Below are 18,477 nucleotides of genomic sequence, written 5' to 3' on the forward strand. Positions count from 1 at the left end.
TATAATATAAAAATGAAATAAAATAATTGTTACTTACTCATTTTCTCGCACACAAATTCTACGTATAAATTGCACTGTTCACCACGTTTATTTTATGTATACGTGCATTACAGCATAAAACACTAGCAATAACATCGTATCAGAGAGAACGCAAATTAGATGCAGAATTATATAAGCAGTAATTTTACGAAGGTGGTTACCGAAGCTTCGATAGAGTATCGATGAAAATGCTTGAAGAAGTGCTAAAGATAAATAATCGACTTATTTTTCAAACTTTATCTTTGATATAATGCTCCAGATGTTCCCGTAAGTATCGTTGTTGTATTTGCATGACTGACCATACTGAAATATTGTTTCTCTGGAATTTTTTAACATTAAACAAAAAAAAATTACATACTAACATAAAATACAATTTTTGCATTCAAAGTATTTTTCTGCTAGTAGGAGGGTGAATTGAAAGCTCTTCTCTGTTCTATTTTTAAAACGGTTACGTGAATAAAAGGAGACCGTTTCTTTTTCCTTAATAGCAGTGAATATTTACTAAATTAAAAGAATATTCTTATTTTTAAATGTAATTAATAATCAACTCTGTTCCTTTAAACGAATTTATTTGATTCTTTTTCGGGCTTGTAATGCTCAATAGTACTTAATCAAATGAGCCTGATTGAACGAGCAAATGCATGAAAACTGCCTCAAGTTAATAAATTAAGTTGATTAAAGTTAAGTTATATATGTAGTTAAATAAAAATAAATTAAATTAAAAAGTCTATCCAGACTTAGACAATCATGACTAGAATCTGCTCTTATCCTGTAGCGGCATCGTCTATTTCAAAACAGCAGGTAAATAGCACAAAGCTTCCCAAACAGGAAAAAACTGGCTTGTAGGTACCGCAAATCTTTATCGTATAGACTTCAGCGGCACTAGCGGACGCAAAAGGTCCCGGTGGAAATTATTTCAATATGTTTGTGTGAAAAAATAGCAATAACGATGATGTATCGTCGCAAGCCTCGCGTCTAGTATTTTTGTATTTAATTCAGTTATTATTTCTTATTTCAAAGATGACAACCAAACGCTAAAGAAAAACGATTCAGTGAGACGCCAGAAATAACGTCAGTAACATAAGAGTATTGTAAAAAAAATAAAAAGAGAAATAAACACGATATTGTGCTAAAACCAAAAAAAAATATTTGGACCATCGTTTAAATGCTGCTTTCAGAACAGATTTGTTCATCAGGATTTTAGATGAATTTGTTACGTGTGGATGATTGAACCGTTAACGACGGCAATAGAGTGCCGGAAGATGGTTGCCAGAAGGACTTTAAAGGGTACGAGGAAAACTCCACGGAACAACACTGATAGACTTATCTCATTTAGTCGAAAACTTCAATATGATATTACGCCAGTAAATAGGTGATCTCCAGCGCCAACAGGATTCGTATTTATTACAAATTTGCGTTCTCTATTCACTTCTATCTGTTTCTATTGTATCGAAGTTACTTTTGTTCTAAGATGGCCTGGCAGTAACATCGATATCTCTTATACAATTTCAAGGAACGCTTACGGGATTCACTATGCTCTGACTAATATATTATACTTGTTATTTTTCGTCATACAATCTTAATACTATAAACCATAATACTATTTATTTGTCGAAAAGCGATATACATATATATATAAGTGCGAAAAGAAACTGTATTCCACACGGTGTTAATTATAATAGCGGTGCTTTGCGTCTAAATAAATAACGCGTATGCTCACGATCTGGCACAGAAATTATTAGTACGGGAAGTTCAGACGCATGTTGGTGGTCGAGGCGGCACGTGACTGCCCCAAGCAGACATGGCCCTCCGCGTAAAGTGAACGGCTGATCCGATTTGCACTTCTGCGCATCGTAATCAAGAGACTTAAGCGACCGCATAGATAGCGTCTGCTCTAGTGACGGTTTTGGCAGTGTTTAGAAGTCCTCTTCTCCATGATTAGCTGTTAACATTAGATGGAGATTCACTATTGCTGACTTGAACTTGTATTAGACAGGAACTGCCGTACTACGTACACAGATAATGCCGATCCTGCATGGTTAACGTGCATCTGTTTCAAAACGTCCCGTTTTCATTCCTCCGGACTTGTTCGCTGCTGTAGCTGTGTTTATTATATTACCGGTATGTTATTTTATTCGAAAAAGCAAATATTATTTAAAAGCCTATCTTCTCTGTATAATGAAAGTAGATGGGGGTCTACTATTACGGAACACGTTATACTAACAGAGTGCATTTACCACTATAACGTTCTCTATTTAATACGCGGGCATATTGTCCATATCGAACGAACTAGTATAAGATTGCCCATAATAGCATATTATGCTGTTCATCATAATTTTACAGGTCACTTCTCAAGCCATCTTACGATCGAGCTAGTCGGTGCAATAATCGACGGTATGTCGCAAAATCTATTTCATTTGTTTTTATTATTAAAAATCCTTTGCTTTTGTTGCTGCAAACACTTTGCAACGACACACAATCTACTTATTATTTAGTCGTTATTGTTATAGATTTATAGATTATATGTCGTCCCTTCGAGGGGTTCGAAGTCTCCGCAAACCAGAGTGAAAATTGGAACTGCTCGTGAGGCGAAATTAAGTTTGCGTAAATACATTTTCCTACCAATACGGCACGGAACGCTTTCACTTGCCGTCGCAGTGACTGTGCGTCGCTGTGACTGCCTGTGACGTGTTGGTTGGCCGGCCGTTTTGATTATGCTGAATTTTTGCTCGCGGCAAATTGGTCTCCTCGACGCTGGGCGGCGGCCTAAATGCAAGTGCAAACCAGCGAGCGACAGCAAAGTGTGCTTTTGCGCAGTCTCTAAGGCATGCAAAAAACGGCAGGGTATTAGGGGCTATGGGGTCACGGAGATGTTCCCTTCTGCCTCGCGGTAGGCGCAAACTATTCTGCAGGGACAGGAAGTCAGGCGAAATCGTCACGGGCCCTCACCGCAGAGCAGAGTAAAGCGGAATTCGGCGGCAATGTCCAAAAAGACTTCTGCTTATTCGCCCGAACAGGCTTGCTTTAGGAAGGGCTGACCTTCAAGTCTTGCGGTGATGCACCCCTCACACCAGAGGACAAAAGCCCTAGTTGCTTATGTGGACGCCAGTAGCAGGCGCCTAACGCAGACTCTCGTACATATACACATACATATCCACACAACCCTACAGTCACTCAGTTACCGTCACTGTCCGCGACGGAATAAATCTAACAGTAACGAGAAGCAGGTGCTTTCCTCTATGGCTTTCTTACTTCAACATAGATATTTGTTACGGTGCCCTTGTTGGTCGACGAACTATCCATCTCCAGGTGATGTCCGTGAAAAACAGCAATCATTCCACAGGTAGGATTAAGCTAGTTCGGACGCAATTTCCTCTAGGTAATCCTTCTGTGAAGATAATCTGTTGATTCGTGTATTTTATTAATATGATTCTTATTGTGGTCGGGATAGTCATTATCACAATAGCAATAGACATACCTGCCACACCTCTAGATTAACTGTGATAGTAACAATGATAGTAATTCAGACAAGAGTAAAACGCTATAAAAGTGGGTCGATCTTCGAGTCTCGACCTTGAGCTGACGACGATCCGCATGCGGAACATAAATCACTCCCCAAAACTAGCTGAAGCTAGGTCGTCTGTAGGTTTCAACGACTGTTATTCTCAGTGCAAGCTTGAAAATCTATCGGTGACAGCTGTCGACTTCGTTCGAGATCATAACGTCGGGCCCCATTTTACCTATTATTATTTCTATCTAGGTAGATTCTGTGACAGGCTTGACGATCACAAAAATGATATGTTTTCCAGTAAATTAATTAAAGGTTGAATATCATAAACAGGCGGCACGTCCAACTCATGAATGGCATATATTCAATAAAGAATGGGTGATTTCGAACGTAAATTTAGAAGAATGAAATAGGTAATTAATTATAGTTTGTTACTATGCGCTTAGCGCTTCTTGACGGATTCCATGACACCAGTAAGATCATTCTCACTTATAGCCGGCGATGAACATAATGTTATGTAAATTGTGAAGAGCGGTCGTTACACATGTGAGACGGCATCTGTTTGTATTTCAATTTTGCTTGGATTGTTGAACATAAGCTGATCTGTAGATTAAATCTAAACGAGAGTTAAGGCACGATGTAAAGTAGACGCCAAGCTGATTTTCGTCAATTATCATCATCAAACGATTGCTTTGCCTTCCATTTAATGTATTCCGAACGATATTTTACTCCTGAGACCTGTACCTAAGTCTAGTCGCATTTACTTCAGCATTTGTACCCAGATCTTATCGTATCCGTAAGTAAGTTGTTCCAAGCTCGACCTCATGCTATAGGATAGTTCTGATCTATTGCACCCGAGGCAATCGAGTGTTCGGTAATGCACTATATTGTAATCAACGACTGCATGCTAGCTAAGGTACTTACAATTCGATCAACATTACTAAAAACTGGCTCGGATCTGAAAACACCTCTGATGTTTCAGCCACGCGAGTCAGATCAACCGACGGCCTGAGCAACTTGAAAACATCACCGACATTTTAAAGAACATTCTCAACGGCTACGACATTCGGTTAAGACCTAATTTTGGGGGTGAGTGCAGAACTTGTACAAGACAACCTTACCACAAATGTAAATAGTATGAGAATGGGATCGTTTTCATTAGCCAGTAAAGTAAACTCATTACCGCCATTGTCGAATGCAACCAACTCAAAAATCGTTTCGGCAACGATTCGTCTGTCCGTTTCCAACACGGCACTATTCAGACGTTCCAGTTAGTAAAATTATACTGGCGGTAGGCCTGTCCTGCAAGAGAGACTAACAAGATACTAGCCTTATCCGCTAGCAAAATACATGTACGCTCGCCAAATTGCAAGCTAAGATCGATGTTCTAGCTTTAATAAATCACTAATTTGAAAAATGCCAGCGCAAATCCACTATAACCGATTATTACTTCTATGTAAATGTCTATATGATAGGCGGATACTACTAAGCAGTTGTCGATTTTAGAGGTAGCGCTGGTTGTACGCGTAGGTGTAGGAGGTATTATGACTATAGATACGAGTAAACCTGGACGATGCGCGGATTGCAAGATGTTGACCACCGAATTTGTTTTCACATCTTACGTTAGTCACTTGCTAGCTAATAAGCACCGGCCTCGCGACGTCCCCCAGTGAATGGAGGTCATGTTGCGTGCTCCGTTCACAACCTCGATGTCGACTAGCACATTTTATGAACACTGCCAAAGCGCAACGTTGTCCTTCATAGATTATAAATAATCCCTCTCGGAAAGAAAGTTCAATCCAGCAACGGACATCGTTAGTCGAAACCATCTGCTAGATGCATTCGGTCGCGCATTATATCGAAAAGGTCATATTTCCCTAGCGACTCTGTCTACCACCCAGCGACGTGTTTTTGACATAATGCAACATCAGCGTTACGCCTCCAACCCATACGGCATCTTACCCGATTTACTTCATTATAATTATCTCGGTTAAATCGTTACGGGTAACCTCTTTTCCCTCTAATCTTAAGGATTCATGATGGTCTAAATTCGAATCCAAGCGCAGACACAGTGTATTTTGTGCTAGAAGTCAGCAATCTGATGCCGAATGGCGGCGCTGAATGTCGAACTGGAAGCATTCACTACGTCCGTTAAACGGCGGAACATGGGACTTGTTTTAAGAGAACGTACGGATTGTTTCGAATGATGTAATAACAAAGAGAATGCTAGTCATAAGGGGAAATGAGCCTGGCTGCTATCTTCGATACATACTCGCTATTTTTTTTAAATAGGGCTGGTCTTCTGAGGCTCAGACAAAGATTTTCTAGAAACAACTAAGAGAGCATCTTTTCATCGTTCAAGTTGTACTGTTGCAAAAAACATAAATGTCCTTCGACCGACCGTTTTCCAACGCTAAAACCTGACCATTTAAGTCATGGTTTGACTTACTCTAAACTGTTGTAGTTTTCTGACTGAAAGAAATTTTGAATTAAGATAAATCGATATTGGGTTTTGGTGCGAAAACCCAGTTAGACGGCATACTTAAATCCTTTTACGCGCGCATTAACTCTATACAATATACTTAGGAGAAGTCCAGTATTTTACAGGAGAAAGGTCATCTCTGCTTTCGTTGTCCTGACCTATTCGAACAGAATCATGTGTGCTTGAAAACTATTTCTGTTCGCAAAGATGAAATAATTACATGTTTAGATACGTTACTTGTCTCGCTTTATCGTTGTAGTGAAGCGCCTTCGAGTGATTCAAACATAGCTCGAATCCTATAAAACATATGTTTGGTCCCGGTAATGGGAAAAAGGACTCTCAACCTTAGTTCTATGGAATAATGAAGCAATACATAGCCATTTCACATATGTGACCTGTGATTCTATCTTAGGCAAACCTTTGCACATAGGAATGGATCTGCTGATCGCGAGTTTTGATAGCATCTCCGAGGTAAATATGGATTACACGATTACACTGTACCTGAACCAATATTGGGTAGACGAGCGATTGGCATTCAGTTCCGGTGAGGGCGGAAGCCAAGAGTTAACGTTGTCAGGTGATTTTGCCGAGAAGATCTGGGTGCCAGATACGTTCTTCGCTAACGACAAAAATTCATTTCTTCATGATGTCACGGAAAAAAATAAAATGGTTCGACTCAAATCAGACGGACACATCACGTACGGAATGAGGTAAGTAGTACTTTATTTGTTGTCTACATAGACATGGAACAATTTGAGATCGTCGACAAAATTAAATTGGTCTGTTCTACATATTGAAAAATAATTATGCTACTGCCTTAGTTAATATCTGCTTAATCATTCAAGAACATAAGCTCTGATAGAAGGATGTTTAAATGCTAATAACTTCTATGATCAGAATGGTGCCATCTTGTGCTGAATGGCGTTACGATTTGAAGCTGCGTGATACTCACATAAAGGGCAAAAACAAGTTCGTATTGATGGATATCCCCTGTAGAAATTTTCGAATGTCAAAAGCCGATAAGGGCGCCTCCTTTGTGCAATTGGTGGCTCCTCCTTTGCATATAGTAGAAGCCAGTGGTTCTAGTTGGCAAGTGAAGAAAGTTGGCAATGCCGAAACAACTCTAGGTGTGTGTATGTGTTTATCTTGCTTAGAAATCCTGATCTTTTCGCCAGAGCTGGAAGAGAGACGGCAAAGAGATTCGGCGAATATAAACTGACTGTTTCTAAATTGTCTGTCCCACACCGCCGTCAAACATTCCATCAGATAAAAGACACAAATTCAGCGAACGTAACGGAGTACAACACATCTTTAGATATGTTTTCGCGCTATATCTTTTCGCATTCTTGGTGCAAACTTTGGTGTAGCTTTAAATCTTATCCGTATTTCAGGCTGTATAAAGCTCTCTTACCTAATAGGCGAATATAAAATCAGGGTTAAGGCCATTTATTAAGACACCCAGTTGTTCGTATCTACATACCTGTCGTAACTTTGTACTACGTATATGCGTACTGTATTTCCCCTACACTTTTTATTCTCGACGTTAACACCGTGGGATAAGGCTTTCAATGGCTTCTATCCACAGGCCAGTCAACTGTTATTTACTATGTTACTAGAGGACTAGATTATCTAGATGACTTGTATTAAACAAAGTTTAACGGCGCGTGACTAGCCAGACTTTTCATTGTAGAGTCACACCATGTGAAGCCATAGCGTTGAAAGAAATTGATGGATAATTGTCTTTGAAGGTGTATACTATCGGAAGATCATTATGAGTCCAAAGGAAAATATATGCACAGGTGAGTGCCAGGGAAATTGTCAACATTGAAAACTGCCACAAATATCGAAACGTGTACTTTGTGCGTATTATGTATTGCGTAAACATGTAAATATACGTATTTATATCAAATTTTTGATATAGCAAACCGTGTTTAGGCCACGAAGCAGTGCGCCCGGAACACTACGATACAGAGGACGAGAAACCTTTCATGTATTTGTTCTCCTAGATACAGACTACTATATTTTCTATATTGGTTCGGCGTCAGACACGACGGGGCTGGTAGAGTTGCGAGCTGTCAGCCCTTCTTGCGTGGCAACTCAATCCTTGATCCTTCTCGTCGTGCAAATCCCTGAACCCCAATATGGGTCGCAGTAACGGATAGTTCCAGCTGTAGTAGCGACACCAGGCTCAATGTTTGCTAGGCTACCATGTGTGACTAAATCATCTTTGAAGATTAGAGGGTAGATTTTCTTTTGCGAGCAGCATCAGCAGCAGCTACCATATTGAAAGCATCAGGATGCGTCTCGACAGTTCTTCTTTTTCTTCAATATAAGCATATTCTCCTTCTTGTCGTCCTTTTCCTTGGCGTGACACAAACCTAACAGAGCCACGAGCGACTGTTCGAAGGTATTCGAAATAGACTGGCCAAGTTATTTTCCGATTCGAGTTGATGCATTGGATAACCATGAGCTCCGAGGATTTGTCGCTTGTTATCTCCTTTTCTAGAAAGGACGGGCACATCCATTTGCTTCAACGTGCTTTCATGATGAAACTTATCAGATAGCCGATAGATTAGATAACTAACGAGCCATTTACTTAATCGGGATATACGTAAACAAGGAAAAAAGTATAACAACAATAATATCAAATTCATTTTTTTGGACGCAATTTCAGATTTACGACAACCTTAGCCTGTATGATGGATCTTCATTATTATCCCCTTGACGCGCAGAATTGCACCGTGGAGATCGAGAGCTGTAAGTTACATGACGACATGCATGCACTTGTTGTTACACGTACCTTTTCTGATTTATGCATGACTTATGTCTTCTATAATACGGAAAACCAGGGACGACAATATTCTATTCGCAGCGTTAACTACTTACTTTAATTTGGTAAAGACTGGCAGGAAGGATGGACAGGAGCTTTTTACAAAACTGGAGCCGGATGAACTCATGTCTTGTAAATCATGCACACAAGCTATATTCTACAAGTTAGTGGTATCGGCTGTAAACACAAAACAAAAGACGATCAACCGCTGTTGTCTATCCACACGAAAGTCAGCTTAACCAATAGGCTTTTTTGCATATGACAGTGTATCGAAACTGACCCTCCACAGCGCAAATCATTATTTACTTGCTTAGGTCTGTCGGTAGCGGCCCTTTTTTTATCTGAACATGAAGGAATTAGTATGTCAGTCTCCCCTTCCAAATCTTCTAACCTATACGACTACCGAATTCTGCACCATTAGATCAATATCAGTTACAATAGCACCGACAGCAGTAGCTTGATCTGTAAAAAGAGGGACTGAGGAGCCAGAGAACAGGCGTACGGCGGAAGTCTCAGATCCTTTGCCTCGCAGCATCCGTTTGTTCTATTACCGGGCGATGACGCAGAGATCGAGGCACGGTTGCCACTGCAAGATTGCTGCTGGGACGGGAACTGAATTGATCGTACCGCCTTGTAGGAATGGGGTTAAGCCAAAGAAACGGCAGCGCCACATGCGACACTTCCAGTAGAAGAATTGTCCTTGTTGTTTCCCAGTATAACCTGAATCTGCCGACAAGTCACGAAACTGCCCATCGTACAGACGCACTCACACGCCAGTGCTGCCACCCTCAGCTGTCTCCTCTAGTAATTCTCACTGAGTAGTACAATCTGCCTCCTATCTTACTTCCCCACGAGCTGGTCTTTTGATCGAACCCCAATTTTTGCCGAGCTGTTTTCCCCATGTTAAAGAGGGACATGCTGTTCGGCCCTGGTCGTGTACAGTGTTCTGATATAGACTAGGACATCCGATCTGGCCTGTGAGAAAACGTACGCCAAATTTTGTATCGTCTTGATTTTTCTTAGAAATGACACTCATACGTGCTCGCATCTGGTGAATTTTTTTAGTAGGCTATGTAAAAAGAGACCACACGGATATAAGCCTTTCGTCGGTAATAGTTTGCAATATAAGCATGCATGAGATAATTTGAAAACGTTCTAAAATATAGGTAGGTATATAGTTATTGTAAATCAGCTCGGAGTTAGTGATAGATTTTTTCTCTTATACTATGCTATCACCACATACAACGTGCACTGATAATTCTCAAGTACAAAGCATTCATTATTATACGCTAATGTTACCGTAGTTCTTATGATCACAAAGTACGTTATGGGCCTGCGAATTTTTTTATGCTTGGTCGCCTACAAAGACCGCAATAGCCGACATTTCCAGTGAAAGAGCCTACCGATCACAGCTGCAGGCATTCCAAAACACATAACTACATCTATATATATGGTTCAACTCCATCCGTTCGTTTTTGCTAGAAGTATATTAATAGCATGTATTTTTAAAGCTATCTATATATAGTAGCCTAACACGCCTATATGCATTTTTTTCACAATACTTTTTTTTTTTTTAACTTGAACCAAGTATCGATCTGTAACTAAGTTGTTCAGGTAGCGAAACGATATGGTCTGTAGTATATAAGTATTTCTAATATTTCAATTGTTCGATTTAATACACTGTAAAACAAATGTAAGCTTTGAAAAGCGTTTTGTTCTGCTTTGATGGTAATTGGGTAGAAAAATATTAAGCTGAAGTAACATATTTGAACCGTTGTACACTTTAAGACGGAGAATTTTACTGAATAATTCTACGGCTGACAGAAGTTCGTCAAAGGTCTCCAAAGGTCTGACATTCTGAGCAAAGGGATGGGGTAGCGGGTGATTTTTTTGGATTGATACCGATCAATATTACGGTGCACCTGTTTAATATGCATTGTATGTTACCAAAGTCAGCTTATTAGAATTAATTTTATTCGTTTTTTTACCATTTTAGATGGGTACACAGTGGACGAGGTGGTAATGTATTGGAAGCAGCCAACGCCCGTTCGAGGGGTGGGATCATCTGAATTGCCGCAATTCTCAATCGTCCGTCATGAAACGACAGATAGAAAAGAGTCCCTTGCTACCGGTAAGACTGTTTGAGCTAATATTCTAATTTAAAGGGTGGAAGTCACCACAATAGTATCACCGTTGTTAGAAGAGCGAAGAACAACTTACGATACCGGTAATTCCTAGACGGGAAAAAGAATTTTACAACAGAAGGGAAAACAGTGATTATTAATGATGTAGATTTAAAAGTAAGATCTCGTGAAGGTGCTACAGGTCGGTAAAGCTTTTCATGAGAAAACTGTCAACGAGATAGCTTTAATTTGTCGTTTACGGTATACTATAGTAAAGTACGAATGAGGTCCAAAACAGCAGTGGATCTTCAAAGTAACCGTGAGCTCAAATTAGAAGCAGTACGTAGATACATTTGGATACTTTAGCGCCTTCACTACAAACCGACTGTTCACGAAGATTGTCATGCATTTTGACGAACGCGCATGCTCCACTGGAGCGTGCAACTCTGTTCATGCATATCATTTACAAGGCTCTCGCAATTATGCCACATGCCGCAGATTATTTCGACACATTCGAAATGCGCGTGATTGATATATATGAGCGTTACCGTCCACCCCAGAATTAGGCACATACTAAGATTAAGCTGCACTTGTGTACTTCATGTGACAGAGTCAAGTATTTACTTTACAAATAACAGCAGCCGAGTGGGTTCGATACCGCTGAAGTAGAATGTGACAAATTGTTTCTATGAGATGTGAGCAAATTTTAAAACTAACATTACCGTCTCAAATTCAGTGTCAGAGCACAAAAGGAGAAATTAAAATATTACAAAAAGCTCGTTTGCGTAATATTGAATATATGGAACATCCAAAGCATTTTAAACAACTTGCGATTACAGGGACGTATCAGCGGCTGTCTCTAAGCTTTGAATTGAAGCGCAACATCGGCTACTTCATTTTCCAGACCTACTTGCCTTCAATCCTCATTGTCATGCTCTCTTGGGTCTCGTTCTGGATCAATCACGAGGCTACTTCTGCTCGTGTCGCGTTAGGTAAGATACACACTCATTAACGTTATCACACATAAGCCTTAAATTAATCTTGATACTAACGTTTATAAAATCGAGCTTTTAAAAATATTGGTGTGTGTATAGGACTTAGTCTACCTCGTTTTTAAAAGGAATAGTAAAAAAAAAACATGACCAACTTGTGCATAGTTATAAGAAATAGAGACTTATACTAGAAAAGGATTAACAAATATGAGCGCTATACACATATGAGAGTGATACAACGATCTTGTTAGGCGAGCTGACGTGCCATTAATAATTGTGTACGTTTTTGGAGTTATTACTCCAATGAATGGATAAACACTGCAACGCAACTCTCGATAAGTGTCAAAAGTCGCTAATAATTAGTTTTTTTTTTGGCTGAATGTAGGAATCACGACGGTGCTGACGATGACGACGATAAGTACTGGTGTGCGATCATCTTTGCCCCGAATTTCCTACGTGAAGGCAATAGACATCTACCTCGTGATGTGCTTCGTGTTCGTCTTTGCCGCGTTACTTGAATACGCCGCCGTCAATTACACTTACTGGGGCGCTCGAGCCAAAAAAAAGCCCAAGCGGCAGAAGAGTAAAACGCTGGATGAAAAGTCTCCTTCACCACCGCCTCCGCCGCTCAATGTTCCCAACGATGCCGTTTATCCGGTGAGAGCGCTACCCACCTGCACACCATCCTAATGGGTTTCGACCCAAGGTTTATCGTTAACATATAGTCGTCACAAAAATTGCTTTTATAATTCACATGATTTGTGTCATAGGCCAACTTTAAACCTTTTTTTTTTCACACATTATGTCTTATATATATATGAAATGACTGGTGTTAATTTTATCTGACCTCCTGTTTCGATTCTGCACTCGCTGCACGTTGAACGAGTTTACTGAATAACTGACGAAACGCAGCGATAGAAGAAGCGGAATTCGCGTATACAGTTCGTAATGGTTAAGTTCCACTGGAAATGGTAACTGCGATGAGCAAAAGAGAACTTTTGACTTGTCTGCGGAGCGCCTTTGTAGATTCTCGTTGCTCAGCGAGCCCCGAAGCGAATATGATCACTGTAAATGGAAAACTGGGGTATTTCTTTTTTGATTTTAAAAAATATGTATTTATATGTTTTACAAGTATAAGTGTATTTAAGCTTAAAGATTTACGTAAATCGCTTACTTCAACAAGAGAAGTGTGATTAACACGAAAAAGAAAGGTACAGGTGAACACGCTCGGTCGTATAGTAATTCCACTGGAAGCATTGTGTATATTAATTGGCAAACGTCATATGCGTCTATTTGCGATATTTCTTGAAGATTTTAGGTGACGTTTTAGAACCTTCCCAACTTGAAAGACCTTTGATTTAAGTCAATAAAGTATATGGACGCATGGATGGTCTGATTTGTTCTTGTCAGACACATTGCAATATCGTCCTAAAAGGGCTCACTTTAAGCAACTTTAAGGCACTATAAGCAACTATTACGAGGAACGTGTAGATCTAATTCAGGCAGAAAACTTCTATGCGCCTTTTATGTAAAACAAATTATTCAAGTGTCCAATAATATCAATTTCTATTATCATGATTCAACGCACTTATTCAGAACAACGAAGAGATCATCGAGTTGCACGACGTGCGCATGTCGCCCATACCTTGCATCCGGAACCGCCGCAGATCGTACGGAAATATCTCCGAAGGAGATGGCAAATACCCTCCGTCCTTCAGAATCACACACAGGTAGGTATCGAAATCGATCTAATTGTATCGAACATGAATGGGATTTACAAATAGAATTATGTTTAACGTTAAGAGTTAAAAACACAAAGAAAAATTTATCGAATTGGGTGAATTTAAATTCATGCCTCAACAAATACGTACCGTAGGGAGACTTTAACGTTCGGGTCAATATTCTGTTGCGGTCGGGCTTTGGACCTTATAAATTGAGCTTTATAACTTGCAATCATCAAGAGCTAATGTTGTATCAATGACGAGTTACAGCGTATGTAAATTCGTATGGTGCGTGTTTCTAGATGATGCTTCACTCCAGTCACAATACCTTCGCAATTTTTTGTTATTTAGTTACAGTATATTTCTGCCTTTATCGGACGCACGTTAACATAAATAAATGCGAAGTATATTTGTTTATTTTGTAAGCATCGAAGAAGCCATTGTTCCTTTCAGATGCTTCGTAATTTCGTATTGATTCTTACCTTCTCGTAAGAGTTTACGTATTCTATTCAACTTCCTGATTACATAAAATTTTCCCATAGATATCAAATAAATACTTAGCTTGTACTGATCCGACCCGTCCTACTGTTATGTTCGATCTGCCACTAAATCCTAATAATCGCGTGAGCTATCTAACTTTCTACATTGTTTGGTATTCTTTTCGCTGCTCTTGTGGTTGCTTTTCTACCATTGTGTATGTATCGGAAATCTCCTCCGGAAATCTCCTGCCTGTGTCCTGTTTCAATTCTTGTGCATCCACGTGTTCCGTCTGGTAACTACTTTGGCAAAAACCTCTACTGCCGCTTAGAGGAAATTCATATAATTCCAGGGCAACTGTCGGCTATGCCACGCGGAGACGCTTCCGTTCGGAGTATGGTGAGCGGCGGCCACGAATGCTGGCCAGCCTCAAGCGGCACGCTTCGATGATCCGTACCGCCATACCTCGGATCAAGGATGTCAACAAGATCGACAAATACTCGCGCATCATTTTCCCATTGTCGTACATGCTCTTTAACGCCGTCTATTGGTGCTTCTACCTGCTCTAACCCACCGCGTTCGGCTAGTAAAAGAGGGTATCGACAAAATATTATATGCTCTATAAATTATACCATTTAAACTGACACAAACAGCTAACGATTCCAAGGATTAGATTAAACAATGGTATGGTAAGATAAAAATGTAGAGGAGAAGGGGAGAGAGAGAGAGAGAGAGAGAGAGAGGGGGGGAGGGAGAACGAATGAAGACAAAGTAAAGAGGACGCAAAATACTATGTATTACAACTACAATATCTCGTTGTCTGCAGTTGTTGGTACAACTGCCGTACTTTTTTTGTTTACATGCCAACTATGTGGATAACAAGCTACTGGATGAAAATGACTGATTTACTCAGAATAACGTATAATAATGATACAACTACTATGTATTTATTAATAAAAAAAATATTGATTGATGGGAAGGATCAAATATATATATATATATATATATATGTCAAATGGTTAGCGATACTAACGATTTATTTAGAGCAGGAAGCAATGCGAGCAATTCATTGAACTGCGTCAAATAGTACTGCCCATATATGTGGTTCTAGCGTGTTTTAAGCGCAGTCCCTGAGATTATGAGGTTAAAGGTATTATAGACGCAAAAGATTCCGTGACTGTAGCACGAAAATTAGTGGTATAACTGAATCACGGAGTACTTACGTAGCATGTTAAATGGCTTATGAGTTGTGGGAACGGTCATCCTGCGTACTAAAATGATTCAGCTTAGGACAATGCATACAATCTACGTATAGGTTAAATTACTAAACAAACAATTCCCATAACGAGTCAAAGGACAGATAGAGCTCTAAATTAGGTAGCAAGCTGCAGTGTGGTTAGAGACGCTAAAAGCGCATAGATTGTATCACGCACTATATATAATTACAGTACCCCTAGGTAGTGCTAGCTCATCAAACAAAGGTACTACCTCACCTGGTTTTTTTTTTTTTATTTTTTGTCTTAATCGCATACCTCCATACGCATCGCTCTATGGCAGGAACGGTATTTCACTACTTCAGTCGTCAGAGGTATTGAGCTCTATTGTATCTGTCCAGTTAATTTTTGGCAAAAAATAGAATAACTCTAACAATTGTTTTCACTGCCAAAGTGCGCTGGTTGTTTGGGTAGCGTTTCTACACCATTTAGACAGAAAAGTCTGTTTTCAAGACTTTATTCGACTAACGTTCTGAGCTATTCCTTTAGGACAAGACGCGTAGCTTTTTCGAGAGACGACAATCCCTACCGAAAATCGCTCTCCGAAGCAACACCATTCACTTATTCAGCAAATAAGTAAAATATTTCGGATTGTCGTACGCATATTTCGCTAGTTTATTTTATATCTATCAATTCAGCAGCCGTACACAACCCCTAAAATAAGTTCTCAAGTAGATATCAAGCACCCACGCCTCTAATATAGAAATGATGAAAAGCATGAGCTTATGTTTTACTAAGCTTCCAATGTCCCATCTATCGTAAAATATAAGTTATTTTAATTTGCGTCGTTTGTCGCCGTTAAGCATTGCTTAAGACCTACCGTGAGACCTTCCAAGAAGCTTTGTTAACGTACAGCCGACAGCTCGATGGCACAGAGACGCATGCAGAGACTTATAGTTACTGGAGTTAGCCTGTGGTTTTTTCGTGCTCCATTGTATACCCATCACATGCCATGAACCTATTCCTTTTTCTAAATATCTATTTAATAAATTCGTCGTCGGCGTTATTGGTAATTTATTGTGGAAATTGAAAGTGAATTAGCGACGATGAATTCTGGATGTGCCACCCGTCGCATTGTGATGAGGGTAATGGAGAATATGGTTTTTAAGGGCTCGCAGTCTTGAGCGCGCCCCTTCAAGTATACTTGTGAGCCCAGTTAGACCACTCTGTCGCAACAGAAATCAGTGAAGGACCCATTATATTGGCCTACTGCAACATTATTATTTCGTTGAGCGTCTCATTAAGTTCGGGCAAATATTTGCTGGGATAACAATCTGCGAAAAATCGCGATGTTATAATGTTATATCTGTACACAGACCGATAGCCAAAAAAAAGCATGCGGTTACAGGTTTGAGGAGCGTTAATTATCTTCGGCATGCCTGCGGCACGAGGCACGCGGCCTGACGAAAACAGCTCTGATATAATAATAATAATAATAATGAGCTAAAATAAAAGGTGTGGTTCATGTAATAGCAAAACAAATATTCCTCTATTACCAGTAATAATAATTATTACAGTTACTATATTTTGGACATAATTATCATGGCTACATAGCCATGCAGCTATAATTTCTCAAAAGAGGGGCAAAGAAAGTGAAAACAAGAGGCAGTGAGGCTATTGATCTGCGCATGGGAATAAAACGAGATAATTATCAGTATGCACATACTATACTGAGTACTATTACTGATTATAATAATACATATTAATTAAACATGATTTTGAATGCTGGGTCCATCTTTATTATTCGAAGGACGACTCGAAACGAAACCGGAAATAGAGGACAGAATGGCCAGAACAAAGAAAGACTGGCTTACAAAATCCTACTAGGTTATATATCAGTATTCAGACTGCGAGCCTTAAGGAAAACTGACAAAACATCATTACCGATCCTCCATCGTAAAGGCTTTAGAATGTTTGCCGATATGAAACGTTTAACGACGGGTGTTCTATAGCAAGGACACTGCCTGTATTTTGAGAACAGCGAAACAACGGGTGTTGTGGCCTATGATGGGAGAATACTGATGGCCGGCAAAAGAAAGTCCTTACTTAGCAACGTGTGGAAAGATGTTAATAATGAATCATTACTGGCGTACCGAATGAAAGAGAATGATAGAGAAGCATTCCGAACAAAACAAGTAATCCTCTTGATTACAGCATTGAGTTATTGGCACCAAAAAAAAGCAATACTGATGAGGGGGGGAGGTGGCCCTGCTGGTGTAAGGTGCCATTTATGTTGATGACCTAATCAGGGCAAATAGAGTAATGGTAATAATGATGATAATAGGCGAGAGAAACAGCCACAATGTGATCTTACAGGCGAGGTGAACGGGGGAAAGTAATTACAAAGTCAAAAAGTAAACAATGTGCAGCATATTAATTAATTTTCAGCAAACGAAGCACGAAAATATCATTGGCGCTAGTAGTGGGAGATCGTCGTCGTCGTTAGAAAGCGTACGAAAACATCTAAAAATGCAATTACCAAAAAAAGGAACTATTGGCGATTCTTTTATAAGTCCAGTAATGAGCTTAAGTAGTGTTGCCTATAGGAAAATTATTTCTCCGAAGAGTTGTTCATGATCATCGGAAGGGGAAACCAAGTATAGTGTGGTTATATATAATTGTACCCCTTAAAAGGTTGTCATCCAATTACTAGTTAGTAGCTATCGTTTCCTATTCACCAGTGCTCTTTATCCGGTTCCTGCGCCAAATATAATAGGTATTAGTTACTCAGTTCATATATTTCGTGTATTCATTAATAAACATTGTATCTATCATGGCGACAAAGCCCTATGACGTTTTTTCTGAATTTCGTCATGCCGATTCAGTTACAGATGCAAGTTAGATAAGTTTGGTATTATGTGTTTCTAAAGAAGGACATATAGTAAAAACCGGCGAAAGTTTTAACGTAGACAAAAGCTAAACTAGTTTAAGCGTAAGCACGATGTCAGGCAATATCTCGATTATAAGGTATCTCGGTTGATTATTTTCGAACTGCGTAGTAAGTTAGGGTAATACTTGCACTGTTTCCGAC

At 39.6% G+C, this 18,477-nt stretch overlaps 1 protein-coding gene across 6 annotated transcripts in view; it reads left to right on the forward strand.

The window, feature by feature from the left end:
- The window catches only part of LOC111255230 (gamma-aminobutyric acid receptor subunit beta-like), a 29,095-nt gene extending 10,865 nt beyond the window's left edge, over positions 1 to 18,230 (forward strand). Inside the window, exons 2-11 of one of the 6 annotated variants that reach the window (XM_086984746.1) lie at positions 2,383 to 2,433; positions 4,530 to 4,636; positions 6,442 to 6,739; positions 7,778 to 7,828; positions 8,704 to 8,786; positions 10,856 to 10,990; positions 11,822 to 11,974; positions 12,360 to 12,631; positions 13,571 to 13,704; positions 14,504 to 18,230. In XM_086984746.1, coding sequence (XP_086840872.1) covers positions 2,383 to 2,433; positions 4,530 to 4,636; positions 6,442 to 6,739; positions 7,778 to 7,828; positions 8,704 to 8,786; positions 10,856 to 10,990; positions 11,822 to 11,974; positions 12,360 to 12,631; positions 13,571 to 13,704; positions 14,504 to 14,741 — 1,522 coding nt within the window. In that variant the 3' untranslated portion in view covers positions 14,742 to 18,230. The remainder of the gene's footprint in view (positions 1 to 2,382; positions 2,434 to 4,529; positions 4,637 to 6,441; positions 6,740 to 7,777; positions 7,829 to 8,703; positions 8,787 to 10,855; positions 10,991 to 11,821; positions 11,975 to 12,359; positions 12,632 to 13,570; positions 13,705 to 14,503) is intronic. The other 5 variants (XM_086984748.1, XM_022816965.2, XM_086984752.1 and 2 more) reach the window with 5 other exon arrangements.
- Positions 18,231 to 18,477: the final 247 nt, after the last annotated feature.

The sequence above is a fragment of the Varroa destructor genome, unplaced genomic scaffold, assembly GCF_002443255.2.
Source record: "Varroa destructor unplaced genomic scaffold, Vdes_3.0 BEIS01000001.1, whole genome shotgun sequence".
Taxonomy (NCBI): domain Eukaryota; kingdom Metazoa; phylum Arthropoda; class Arachnida; order Mesostigmata; family Varroidae; genus Varroa; species Varroa destructor.